The sequence below is a fragment of the Eschrichtius robustus genome, chromosome 10 (assembly GCF_028021215.1).
Source record: "Eschrichtius robustus isolate mEscRob2 chromosome 10, mEscRob2.pri, whole genome shotgun sequence".
Lineage (NCBI taxonomy): Eukaryota > Metazoa > Chordata > Mammalia > Artiodactyla > Eschrichtiidae > Eschrichtius > Eschrichtius robustus.
The window spans coordinates 70,009,946-70,024,504 of NC_090833.1; the positions used below are offsets into that span (position 1 = coordinate 70,009,946).

The window sequence follows — 14,559 nt, forward strand, 5'->3', positions numbered from 1 at the left end:
GACAATGCAAGTATTATCAAGTTGGCCACTGCTATAAGCAATCAGTTGCTCGATATCACAGAATATGCTGAGAAGTGTTATGGAATATGTCTCAGAACCTGCCAGAAGGATCCAGAATAAAGGGGGAAGCATTTGTCCCTGGGCTTCTTTTGCCCATTTGTCAAGCCTATGGGGCTTTAACTTCCCTGTACTTCTGGATCTCTCAGTGGCCTGGGGCAGGAAGCAAGAGTTACTACAGCAATAGCTGTAGTATTTGAAGTAGCACACGAGATGTCTAACACAGGCTTTTATTAAAAGAGCTCATTAAATGATACCATTCTCAGGTGTTCATTAAAAATCAGTCAATCACACAAAAAACTTGAACCTCTCAGAATTGTAAGCAATTTAAGATCATCTAGTTTAATCATTTACCATTACTTTTCCTTATTTTTGGTGTCTTGCTCCTTAGTTCTTTTCCTTTCACCCTCCTTTCTGAACAGGCCAGTCTCACTCTTCCTAGAAGACGTCATTTTCATTTATGCCTTCATACCTTTAAGTTCCATTCCTTTAAAATGCTTCTAGTGCATTTCAGAACCCTGAGAAGCTACTTTGTGGCCCTTCCAGTGATAGCCTGTGTGAAAAAGGCTTTCCAATGATATCATTAGTACAAGTAATACTTTGATTTGTCTCTGATCCTCTTGGTAGCTAGTAAATTTGAAATGTAAATGACCTTGCTGAGTTTTGCTTATTTGGTTGGTTTTTTTTTTTTAAATGAACATGCAAAATTTAAATGCAGTTGAGCAAAATGGGAAAGAATGGTGTGATGGTGTATACTGGAAATATATTGGTTTCAAAATGCATTTGTTGTCCTCAAATAGATAACAGTTGCTTCATTATTCTCAACTATATTTCAAAACAGTGAACACATATAGGCCCCAAGACACAAATTGGAATATATTCCATTAGAAAAATCCATACATTTTCTTCTTTTGCTAGTTGTTAAAAGTCCGTAAACGAGCACATTAGAAGATTTTGCAGTTTAATTTCACTTTCAGATGGTATAACTAAGATGTAGATATACATTTATTAATTTGTCCCAGAGTTGATAGTATTTCCAAAATTGTAACTTCTGAGTGTGTCAGACTAAGTTGTTTTCTCTTGAGTGTTTAACACATGACTCTACCTCACATTTTCTTTTTTTAATTTTTGTGGTTTTTTAAAATTTTTATTTTTTGCCTGTCCTCATGATTCATAGGTATTTCTGCTCTGCAGGCACTTCTGTAAATTTCAGAATGAAATAATTTTAGCAAAGTGTGCTGGGCCTTTCTTCTTTAGTTCCATAATACGTTATAATTTTCTTTATTTAGAAACTTCAAGTACTATCTTATGCCACTTGCATTTTACTTATAAGAAGTTAATGTACATATCCTTTTTTTCTTTTTCATTTCATTTTACTTGGTAAAATTAATGACTTTAAGTTTCTATCGTTATTGCTTTGCTGTATTTAAATATACTTAATAAATTACTGTAATTTAAAAATAATCTCTGCTTCTCTGGTACTGTTTCTTTTATTATAATAACAAGATTTATTAAAATTTGTTAAGTATAATTTATTATGTAAGTTGTATAGATGAATCATGTCTGTATTAGGTAAGCAGACAATTGAGCTACTTTGCAGAAATGAAATATTCTTAAGTATTTCAGGTAGTGTTCAGTGGTTTGCAAAGACTGACTGTTTTGAAGACTACAAGTTTTTCCTCTGAATTAATTTGGTTTATAGTTTATTGCTTTTTGGCCAGATATAACATTTTGAATTTATATGTGACTGCTGTGGCCTTCAACAGTTCTTCCTTTAATACAGCAGGCTTACTGTAAATAATTTTGTACGATAGGTTTATAATATTTCATGTTAAATATACTCTTCCTGGATACATGTTATAAAGCCTTGGCTCTGGAAACTTCTTCAACTCTTTACTTTTTTTTAGGATTTTCCTGTTGAACCAGTCATACTTGGAATAGCTTTACTACTACTACAGACTCCGGCAAGTCAGCAGAAGCCAATCTTAAGTCTAGGTAAATAAAAATACACTCACAAGAGTAAAACGTTAAGTATAACACAAGTATTGGCAGGAGTCACTTGAACTACATTTCTTGCTGTGCTGCAGAAAAAAAGTCCTATATACTTTGAGTGTCCATTCTGAAATTTTTCTGTTTAGTCATTATCAAATAGAACTTTCTTTTTCTTATCCAAAAAGGTGTTTTGTGCAAGGTTCCATATACCATAATTTACCAAGTATCTCAGCTGTTCGTTAGAACATTATGATCTAAATCATATGGCAGTGACATTGGTAAATATTTTGAAGGGCATGCCAGCTTATTCACACTTGTATAGCAAACAGAATCAATAGCATAAAACCCTTGAAGGAAAATAAGTGTTTAGCATTTGCATTTGTTTTTAAAACTCTGTATACCTGTACTATTCAAAACTGGTGCCACATTGAATGATACTTAATGTATGATTATTCTATTAACCTGCCTAGAACAAATGAAAGATAACATTCTTCTGACTATCCAGTATTGACTTAAAGAAAAGTGAGGAATGGGTCTAAAGGGAGGCAAAAGAAGTTCTGTTTACGAATAATGTGGTAAAGAATCAAGGTGCCAGGTCTGGCAGATTGGCAAACAAGTCACACTTTTCAAATGCGGCTTTTACATTAATGTTGCCTCGCTTTAGTTGGGCCACCATAATCCATGTAGTAATGTAGGATCTTGTCTAAATTATGATGTATATGTATGATGCCATGATATATTGATACATTGCCACTTTCATTTTTAGAAGGTGCTTGAGGTAAATACCGATTGTGTAGCTCATTCTTCTGGGCATTTTAATTCATCATGATTTTGAGGGTGAATTGCTCTTTCACTTACGATCTGTCTTGGAAATGGCTTTAGCACGTGGAGGGGACCCTTGGCTGTTTTAAGGGCTTTGATTCCTACCCTGCTTTTGCTTATTGGCCCTATGCTCTTTGTATCCTCCTCCCTAGGCCCTTTCTGAACTGCTTTTGCAGTTTTTTCCCTTACAGCAGTACGCACGACATCCTCCTATAGGTATAATTTTCCAGTCCAGTTACTTCTGACAGCCATAGTTTTGTTATTTTTTAAAAACAGCTTTATTGAGGTAAATTTATTTAACGTGTAGTTCACCATTTTTAAGTATACAATAACGTGCTTTTTAAAGTAAATTTAGAGTTGTGCAACCAGCACCACAGTCTAGTTTTAGAACATTTGCATCAACCCCCCTCCTCCAAATTTCTTGTGCCCATTTACAGTTAATCCTCGTTCCCACCCTCAGCCCCCCAAACACTAATGTGCTTTCTGTCTCTAAGTGTGTCTTTTCTGGGTATTTCATTCAAATGGATTTTGTTTTTTGACCAAAAAAAAAAAAAACATTTCAAAGCCACAGAGAAACCACATTCCTAATTCTGAAGCTATAGTCCTTTATTGTGGCTCATGTATGATAGGCTGATACAGGATCAAACACTCCAATACTTTTATTATTTGTTGGGTAGAAGACTTTTTCTTTTGTAAACCAGTGTCTCTGATTTGAAGTTACTTTAGATAGATTGAATAAACCATATTGAAAACTATTGAGCCAGTGTGTCATGTTGAAAAGTAATGAATAACTATTGTTTAGTAGATTGGGAAAGAGTGTTCAAAGAAATAGGATAACAAGAGAATAGTTGTTATTTCAAATTTAAAAAACGCACAGCACTGATACAATGTTATGCTTCTTAATTATTAACACTGGCCTTGATTGTAAGTAGCAATTTATAAAAATGCCTGGAAGATCCATAGTAAGGAATATAGAAATGTTTGTATTATATGAATTTCATGTTTTGTTAAAGATAATGGATTTTCATAATAACTGACAATTATGGATTAAAACTAACATTTAGGCAAAAAATGTAAATTAGTAGTGTCAGAGCCGCAGGGGTTTGTATTTCATGCCATGTTCAGGTTTGACTTCCAAGTGATTTAAAATATAATATTGGACTTCCCTGGTGGTCCAGTGGTTAAGACTTCATGCTTCCATTGCAGGGAGTGCAGTTTCCATCCCTGGTCAGGGAACTAAGATCCCGTATGCTGCGTGGCACGGCCAAAAGATAAAAATTAAAAAAAAAAAAAAAATAGTACTGGTAATTCACTGACGTGATTTAAGGTTTATAGAATTTTTTTAGTGTAGTGGGGAAGTTAGTTGATTACTTTAATAATCTTGCTCTGCAGCCTACAAATAACAGCTTTCAGTAAATCAGCGTTCATTCAGTAACTGAAAAGAAAGTATATTTATTCTTTAATCATTCTGTTCATAGTCTAGGGGAGACTCTACACGTAAGTAAGTGATTGTACATGTGTGTATGTTTCTGATGTGTAAGTTGAGTTTCCATGTTAAAAACAAGAATATAAAAATGCGTTAGATTGTTTTGCTGCTTATGGACTTTGAGACTTTGCTGATTTGCTTCTTAGCAATTACAGCTGAAGGACAGCCCTGCTTCACCTTGTTTACTTCTGCATCTCGATACAATTCTCAGCTGGGTTTTTAAGAGAAGCACACATGTTGATCTTGTTATCCACAGATCAGGAACTCTGTGGTCTCTTGGTTCTGTTTGTTGAGGGCAGAGGATCTGACAGGACCTAAAGGCAAAAGTTGAATTTTAAAGGAATTCACATTGACCTACAAAAGAGTTGATTTTACTTTTTGACATATGATATGCATTATCTCTAAGAGTATCATCAAGTTTTCAATTATATACATTAACAGCTTATTTTAGCTAAGAGTTAATTGTTACATTCTTTTTATTTCTAAAAGGATAAGGTTTATCATCTTAGTTATGTGTCTGACCCAATTGTAAAGGGGCAAGAAAACTTTTTGCATATTACTCTTAAACAAAATATCATTTTATTTGACTGTAGTATTAATTTTAAAAACTGTAAATTGTTGTTTTGATAACTAGCTCTGAAGCTTCTCTCTTCTGCTGAGGGTCAGAAAATCCCAAAGTCCTCCTTGCTGTTAGTGATGCCAGTTCTGCAGATATTATCTTCTACTGCCTTGAAAGACTGTATATCCCCGGACGAAGAAGGCCCCTCTAGGCAGCAGTTGGCTCTAAAGCTTTTAGAAATGGTACAGCAGGAGTGCTACAGAGACGACCACCAAAAGGTAACGAGTTCGTCCTTGTTTCTCTTACATAAAGGTTAATTGGTGATGTGGGGTTTAAGTCACTGCCGATAATCTCACCTCCTAATGATGTATCTGTCTGGGTTTAAATTCTGTCATTGAACTTTACCGTTCTGTCAGGCACTGGTGTAGATGTTAGTATATTCTTCTGGACTGTGAGGGGGCAGTAGTCCGGCTGTGAAATAAGTTTTGGAAATGCTGTGTAATCTCTTTTGCTTGTTGAGTTGCCGGTGTACATTAGTAGTTAAAGGTCCTGAGGAATCCTGCAGAAAAGGAGCTAGTTCTGTTTAACCTAGTGCTTCTCCAACATTTCTGAGCATGGAGCCCTTTTTTGTCATCACTGTCGATTAGTGCGGCTTATTGCTAGACCTGCCACAATCCATGGTGGGGAATCTCAATTGCCTGGAAGTTCTGGGATCTGTAAGAACTAAGAGGCTTTTGATGCCTCCTGTATGTGGCCCTACTCTGCTGTCACACTCCTTTCCTATCCCTGCCTGCGGGCTTCTTACCCCACTCTGCTCTGTCAGCCTCACTGTTCCTGTTAGAGTAATGTAGAGGTATTGTCAGTGTCTGGTTAGTGGCTGGGTTCTAGGCCTATATTCGTCAGACTTTCTTTTCTGGTACTTGAGTTTTGCCTTCGGTAAAATGTAGCATTATTCCCAGCTATGACTTTTATGGGGATTGAATGAGGATTAAAGAAGATAAAACTGGTGAAGCATCTTAAGTCGCCAGAGAGAGAGGCATTACATAAATGCAAGCTAGTGCCTCAGTTGTTCTGTCTGCAAAAGCAGAGATTCCTCTAATAATGTATCATTAAATGTTCTGGCAGCAAAAATCCAGGCATTGTTAGGGATTGCTGGTCCTGTTTCTTGTTTGATCATACAGCAGAAAGTAGCCTACAGGCAAATTGAATGTATGCTACAGTTTCCTCAATCCTAATTGTTTGACTAAAACTTTAAAACTTGAAATAGGTAATTGATTTGCATTAATAGAAGGAAGTTCTTGCATCTGCTCTGACAGGACTACACGCTGTGGCCAAAAATTTCTAATAGCCTTTTACCTTCCCTCTTGGTTTGCCCATAGAGAACAATACTTGGATTCTGAATGGGGGTAGGGACAGGACACTATGTCTGAGAGTTCTGTTCCTTTAAATCATGAGTGATGTGTACTGAGGATCACCCTATATCTAATGTGTAAGTACTCAGCTTACTATTTGTTCAGGTGTGAGTGAATCTTATTCATCAGCACTAATAGCTGGATTTTTCTCTTCAGCAGCTGGTGAAGAGGGAGGAGGAAGGAATGCTATTAGGGAATAAATGCCTCCTGATGCTAGTGTGCTGCTTTCTTGAGCCTTTGAGTGGATATATGATCACCCTTTAAAATAATTTAAGCCACAGTTTACTGTTGGCTTTTCTTCTGCACCCGTCCGGACTCTAGATTCCAAACATACCTGTAAATTTAACTTGCCCCAAACTCTCCGAGAGTCTCTTCCTGAATCTTTGCTTTTGCACAGGATGCTCTTTTGTCTCCTTTGCCTGATCTACTCATTCTTCAAGACCCAGCCAAGTGTTCTCAGCCTCCCTGAGTCAGAATTCATTACTCTCTTTCCTTTGCATCCAAGTACTTTTAGCATTACTCAGTTGTGTTGTGTCTTAATTTAGGGGGTACATATTTGTACCTTCGACTATGCTGTGAGCTCACTGAGGGAAGGAATCTTGGCCCTTTTCACACTTTGCCTTTATTTTCTAAGCATGTTAATATTTAAATTGCAACAGTTGTTGAACTTTTGGTATTTTTTCCACCCTAGGTGTTTGTGCATTATCTTTTTCAGCTGATTATAGATGGGAAAATTAAAAATACTTTAGCAGTTGTTAAACTGAATACTCTGTTTCCCACATACCTAAAGAAATAGGTAACACCCTGGCTTATTTGTCTTTGCATCCTCCACACCTGACCTATTGTTGGCCGCATAGTAGACATTCAAGAAATTTCTGTTCAATGAGGAATGTGTGCTTCTGATACAAATACACAAAATCATTTTACTGTCTTGATTTATTACAGAAAGACTTTGTTTAAAATCACAGATTTTTGTTGTTTATATTTTTATTATTTATTTTTAAATTGGTGACTCCGACTTAAGAGTGTTTGGTTTAGAAATAAAGCATTTCTTCAGAAGTACAATTCTTATGATAAATGAAACCAAGGGTAAATATACTGTACCATGTAGTTCTCTATTACCTATCCATTTCTGAAATGGTGATAACCATGAAATAAAACATATTTTAACTTATCCCAATTTCTAAGAATTAAAAAAGATACCAAGCCAGCCATTCATCTCTTTAAAATAAAAGATTAACATAATCTAAAAGCTTTTATTTATTTATTTATTTATTTATGGTGTATGAAAAACAGGATCCCTTTGTAGCTATTAAATGTGATATTTAAAACCACCTATTTGTGTTCTCCTAGGTGAAAAAATCAAACACTGGTTGTAAACTCTAAAGTCCTTAAAATCTTGCTGCCCCCTACCCCAAAGAATGTTGCGGGGAGGGTGGAGAAAGCACCAGTGTATGAGTCAGGGTCTAGTTAGGAGAGAGAAACCACACTGATAATTTGAACAAAGAAAAACTTAATACGAAAAATTGTTAACTAGTAAAAGGTGTCTAATTATTGAAAGCTGTAAATGAGGCTGTAAGGAATATTGCAATAACAAATGTAGGGAGCAGTTACTACTTCTAGGACTGAGGGAGAGTGCACAAGGATGGAACTAAATGGATCTCCCCGCTCAAGGCTGATATCACAGCTTGTTGGAAAGATTGTAGTTATGGCCTGCTAGTTGGTGAAGTGTGCTGGGAGTGCCGTAGGCCAGAGCTGGGTCACAGGAAGCCAACTGCTGGGGTCTCCTGTGTGCCCCTGGCAGCCATGGATGGGTGAGATAAAGTGGCAAAGAGACTTAAAAGCTAAATTCCTGCTATTATATAGTAGGGCAAGATTCAGCTCTGGAGAACTGTTTTAGTCAAGAGAAAGATTTAGAGACAGTGTGACTGAGCTAGGATTTGTCATACATTTATTCATTTGTATTTTTTGATAAGGTACTTTATTCAAACTTAAGTAAAGTACTGTGAACTTTATTACCTTGGAATAAAGCAGTGCCTAGTAGGTTTCGTTCACAGTTGCTTTGAAGTAGTATATAGTAAGCAGGAAGCATTTTGAATATTTGTCTCTTAAAAAAATCAAAATTTGTAATAGATTGTTGTCCTATTTATAGCTAAAGTTAACATTTATTGAGCACATGCTCTGTGTAAGAAGTTATGTGGGTCAACTCATTTCTCACAGTACCTTTGAAATAGTTCTGTTTTGCCATTTCCAGCTGTGTGGCCTTGGACTAATGGTTGAAGCTCTCCGGCCCCTGGCCAGATGGGCAGCAAAGCCCCTGCTTCATGGTGCTGTTTATTAAGCATGTCTTACGTTCAGGCTCCATTTTAAGTGCTTTGCCATATATTAAGTCATTTGATTTTATCTCAAACTCTTTGAGGTAGCTAATATTATTGGTCTAATTTTATCCAAGAGTTAACTGAGGCGTAGAGAAGATAGGTAACTTGCCAAGGGTCATGCAGTGGGAGGCTGGTTATTTTTTAAAATAGATTTATTGAGATAAAATTCTCATACATATGCTTTACTCATTTAAAGTACACAACTCAATGGCTTTTAGTATATTTGCAGAGTTGTGTACATAACACCACCATCAATTTTAGAACCCTTTTATTACTCCGAAAAGAAACTACTCCCAAATAATATTCCATTGTATGGAGATACCACGTTTTATTTTTCCATTCATCCGTTGAACATTTGGGTTATTTTAATTTTTTGGCTATTGTGAATAATGCTGTTATGAACACTCCTATACAAGTTTTTGTGTGGACATAGGTTTTCATTTTTCTTGGGTAGATACCTAGGAGTGGAATTGCTAGACCATATGGTAACTCCATGTTTGATCATTTGAGGAGCTGCCAGACTTTTCCAAAGCAACTGCACCGTTTTACATTACCACTAGCAGTGTATGAAGGTGCCAGTTTCTCTACATCCTTGCCAACACTTGTTATTGCCTGTCTTTTTTATTATAACCATGCTAGTGGGTGTGAAGTGCTATTTCGTTGTGGTTTTGATTTGCATTTCCTTGATGATAATCTTATAATACTCATTTTACAAGTGAAGAAATTGAAATTAGGGAGGTTAATTAACTTCCCCTCATTACACAGGTAGTGGATGGTAGGATTGAGATTCAGATTTTGTCTGTTCGACAAATAGAGTTTAGATTTGCCTATACTCTATTGCCTCCACTTTGTTTTTTGTTTTTTTGAGTTTTTTTTTTTTTTGCTGAACAGTAATTTATCATCCTTGTGCTGAACTTGGGAGTTAATAACAGCGTTTCAGATTTACAGGGAAACAGTAAATCAATAGTAAGTTGAAGTAAACTGGTTTCTTAAAAGCTTTTGGTTGGAAATTAAAAAGAATTAGATCTTATGCTTCTATCATTGTCCGTTTTTTAAACTTTTAATTTTATATTGGAGTATAGTTGATTAACAATGTTGTGATAGTTTCAGGTGTACAGCAAAGTGATTCAGTTGTACATATACATGTATCTATTCTTTTTCAAATTCTTTTCCCATTTAGGTTATTACATAATATTGAGCAGAGTTCCTTGTGCTATACAGTAGGTCCTTGTTGGTTATCCATTTAAAATATAGCAGGGTGTACATGTCAATCCCAAACTCCTTAACTATCCCTTCCCCCCACCTTTCCCCGCTAGTAACCATAAATTCGTTCTCTAAGTCTGTGAGTCTGTTTCTGTTTTGTAAATAAGTTCATTTGTATCATTTCTTTTTAGATTCCACACGTAAGCAATATCATACGATATTTCTCTTTCTCTGCCTGAATTACTTCACTCAGTTTGACAATCTCTAGGTCTGTCCATGTTGCTGCAAATGGCATTATTTCGTTCTTTACAATGGCTGAGTAATATTCCACTGTATATATGTGTCACATCTTTATCCATTTCTCTGTCGATGGACATTTAGGTTGTATCCATGTCTTGGCTACTGTAAGCAGTGGTGCAATGAACATTGGGTTGCATGTATCCCTTCGGACCATGTTTTTCTCCGGATATGTGCCCAGGAGTGGGATTGAAGTGTCATATGGTAGCTCTATTTTTAGCTTTTTAAGGAACCTCCATACTGTTCTCCATAGTGGTTGTACCAGTTTACCTTCCCACCAACAGTGTAGGAGGGTCCCCTTCTCTCCACAACCTCTCCAATGAGATACCACCTCACACCAGTCAAAATGGTTGTCATTGTCTTCTTAATAACATGGATACCGAGGGTGGTGTTCATTGTCTTTTGGTGATAATTAACCACTACCAAGCCTCTCAGCTCTTGACTAGATTCTTCATAGAGGTGTAGAGTTGAAGGACACTCTTTAAGGCTTTATCTTTTCCAGTCTTCTGCTTCTGGTCTGGTGAGTGATAAATCCCTTCTAGCAAAAACCGGTCCTACTTTTCAGTGTCTCTAGGTTTGTTTCCACATTCCCTCTCCTGATCAAATCCTGGTCCCGTTTTTGTTAAGCCTGTTTTAGTCAACATAATAGATAACTGTTGTTCTTTTAAGTTAATGAAAATCTGTATTGTTCACCTGCATTCACGATTTATTTGTCAGTCCTCTTTAGACAAAGAAGTACTAGCAGATGTCTTATTGTTAATATTTAGTGTACCTGAAAGTTTTTATTAGTTTTTTTTTTAAACATCTTTATTGGAGTATAATTGCTTTACAATGGTGTGTTAGTTTCTGCTTTATAACAAAGTGAATCAGTTATACATATACATATGTCCCCATATCTCCTCCCTCTTGCATCTCCCTCCCTCCCACCCTCCCTATCCCACCCCTCTAGGTGGTCACAAAGCACCGAACTGATCTCCCTGTGCTATGCGGCTGCTTCCCAGTAGCTATCTATTTTATGTTTAGTAGTGTATATATGTCCATGCCACTCTCTCACTTTGTCCCAGCTTACCCTTCCCCCTCTCCGTATCCTCAAGTCCATTCTCTAGTAGGTCTGCATCTGTTTTCCCGTCTTGCCCCTAGGTTCTTCATGACCTTTTTTTTAGATTCCATATATATGTGTTAGCATACGGTATTTGTTTTTCTCTTTCTGACTTACTTCACTTTGTATGACAGTCTCTAGGTCCATCCACCTCACTACAAATACCTCAGTTTCATTCCTTTTTATGGCTGAGTAATATTCCATTGTATATATGTGCCACATCTTCTTTATCCATTCATCTGTTGATGGACACTTAGGTTGCTTCCATGTCCTGGCTATTGTAAATAGAGCTGCAATGAACATTTTGGTACATGACTCTTTTTAAATTATGGTTTTCTCAGGGTATATGCCCAGTAGTGGGATTGCTGGGTCGTATGGTAGTTCTATTTTTAGTTTTTTAAGGAATGTCCATACTGTTCTCCATAGTGGCTGTATCAATTTACATTCCCACCAACAGTGCAAGAGCGTTCCCTTTTCTCCACACCCTCTCCAACATTTATTGTTTGTAGATTTTTTGATGATGGCCATTCTGACTGGTGTGAGATGATATCTCATTGTAGTTTTGATTTGCATTTCTCTAGTGATTAATGATGTTGAGCATCCTTTCATGTGTTTGTTGGCAATCTGTATATCTTTGGAGAAATGTCTGTTTAGGTCTTCTGCCCAGTTTTGGATTGGGTTGTTTGTTTTTTTGATATTGAGCTGCATGAGCTGCATGTAGATTTTGGAGATTAATCCTTTGTCAGTTGCTTCATTTGCAAATATTTTCTCCCATTCTGAGGGTTGTCTTTTCATATTAGTTTTTTGAAAAGTAAAGGTTCGCAACTATTTTACGTCTGAAGATGATTTGCAACCATTTAATATTCAGTTAAATGTTATTTTTCTGTGTTTTCTTCTCTCTTATTTTTTTATTGAGATATAATTCACCTGACATAAGCCTCTCTTTTATTTTTAAACATTTACTTTCTTCTCTAAAACACAGGGCCTACCAGCACATTCACAGGTCCTCCCCCAGGTGGTGGGGGTAGGATTTGGTAGCTGGTGCTGAGAGAAAACCTTTGGTGGCACCTTTGCCCTGGGACTGTGCCAGTGGCAGCTGTCACTCAATGGGACAGAGAGGCCGTTCTGTGATCTCTTATTCAACATTGTGCCTTTCTCCTTTCCTCATTGCTCTACCTTAGGAAAACAAACAAACAAAAAACAGAGCCTAGAACTGGACTAATACTTTAAGCAAAGTAGGATTACTTTTCTGTTTCACTATGTTTACTCTGTAATGTTGCTGCTTTTGACTCGAGTTATGGTTCATGGTGATTTCCAATTATTTTCTCTTATACTCATATCTAGCAATTTTATTTTTCTCTCCTAAAGATGACAAGGATAATATTTTTTCTTCCCTCTGCAACTTTAGGCACTGTGCTAGGTGCTTTGTGGATACTATCTCATTATCAACTTCAATAATTTTGGCAGGAAGGTAGGCATTACTTCCGTATTACAAATGAGGAAAGTAAGGCTCAGAGAGTTTGCGTAACAGCTGATAGCTGGCATGGCTGTGCTAAAGTCCTGGTCTTTTAAATCTCAAGTCCAATGCTATTTGTCATTAGGCTAAAGAAATTGACTCTCGTCTTTAATGAATTCCATCTTCTTGGGAAAAAAGTTCTTAGACAGGATTATAATAAATTAGGTATCATTTAATTTTAAAAATTTATAATTTTTAAAATAGTAATACATTAAAATGGTTCAAGAATTATAAATGGTGTACAATGAGAAGTCTCTTTCTCACCTGTGATTCTGTTTGTCCAGTTTCCACACTCTTAAAATAGAAAATGAAGATTAGTAGTTATTAATTTCTTCTATATTTGTCTAAATACTTTTCTTTGTGTGTATACACACACACATATATATGCAAATACAAATATACAGTCTCTATGCTTTCCTTTAAAAAATTAATTAGTAGCATTTCAGGCATACTATATGTATCTTGTATTTTTCTGTGTGAGATCTTTTCCTATCAGTAAAGATAGAGCTTCCCCATATGTTTTTTTACTGGCATTTACTTTCAAATAAAGGTTATCTTCATTCTTAAGCATATACTTGAAATAACTGAACACCTATGTTCTCACAAAAACTTTTACAGCAATATTCATAGCAACATTATTTATAATAGCCAAAAAGTGGAAACAACCCCAATGTCCATTAACTGATGAGTGGATAAACAAAATATGGTATATCCATACAGTGGAATATTATTTGACAATGAAAAGAAATGAAGTATTGATATCAGCCACAACATGTGTGAACCTCGAGAATATGCTAAGTAAAAGAAGTCAGTCACAAAAACCCACATATTGTGTGGTTCCTACTATATGAAATGGTCAGAATAGAAACAGAAAGTAGATTAATGGTTGCCTGGGCCTGGGGGTCAGAGGGAATAAAGAGGGACTGTTAAGGGGCACGGGGTTTCCTTTTGAGGTAAAGAAAAATGTTCTAAAATTAGCTGGTGATGATGGTTACACAATTCTATGAATTACTAAAATTCACTGAGTTACAAACTTTAAAAGGCTGGATTTTATGACGTGAATTATATCTCAATAAAGTTGTTATTAAAAAGTTTTATAAGGCTTAACTTTTACTTCTCATCCTTTCAACTGTTATTCTTATCCATGTAAGTCAGTCTCCAATAACAGGACAGTTATAATCTAGAAATTTCTAATTTGTCTCATTGCACTCTAAATGAATTGAATTATTTTTTGAGCAGGCAATATCTAATTCCTCATTAATGTCCGTGGCTTCTCCCGAGCCATTCGGGCACACAACTCACATTGGCAGAGTTCTATCCAGTCTCTGACCCTGACTGCACCACTTGACTTCCATGAGGAGCCATTCCTCAGATTGACTTAAGTATAACATCTTCTTTGGGTATCATTTCAATTTAGAGCTGTCAGGCTATTTCTTGCAGGAGTTATTCACAATTATTAATGAATTTCCAGGCTCCAGCTGAACCAACTCTGTTCCTATCAACAGACTGTCTGTTACAAAAATGAATTGTCCTCAGTCCAAGTCTGCCATCTGCCCCGAGTTGCCTCTTACTGGGGCCTGGAGCTGGGCAAATACAGTGTTATTTTTCTATCTTCCCTCTCACTGGTAAATACTTCTTAAGTGGTAATGGCTTTTCCCAAACTCTGTTGCCTCTGGGTTTTGTATATTGACTCTTTTTTCTTTTTCCTGCCTTAACTGGGAGCGAATGGTAAACATGA

At 36.3% G+C, this 14,559-nt stretch overlaps 1 protein-coding gene and 1 non-coding gene across 6 annotated transcripts in view; both read left to right on the plus strand.

Moving 5' to 3' along the window:
- The window catches only part of FOCAD (focadhesin), a 311,119-nt gene that overhangs the window by 92,665 nt on the left and 203,895 nt on the right, over window positions 1–14,559 (plus strand). For all 5 annotated transcript variants that reach the window (XM_068553655.1, XM_068553654.1, XM_068553656.1 and 2 more), the window contains 2 exons: window positions 1,965–2,052; window positions 4,992–5,194. In XM_068553655.1, the coding sequence (XP_068409756.1) occupies window positions 1,965–2,052; window positions 4,992–5,194 (291 nt within the window). The remainder of the gene's footprint in view (window positions 1–1,964; window positions 2,053–4,991; window positions 5,195–14,559) is intronic.
- On the plus strand, window positions 12,294–12,422 carry LOC137771061 (small nucleolar RNA SNORA30/SNORA37 family). The gene has a single exon (XR_011075280.1). It is a non-coding gene; the product is annotated as a small nucleolar RNA SNORA30/SNORA37 family (small nucleolar RNA).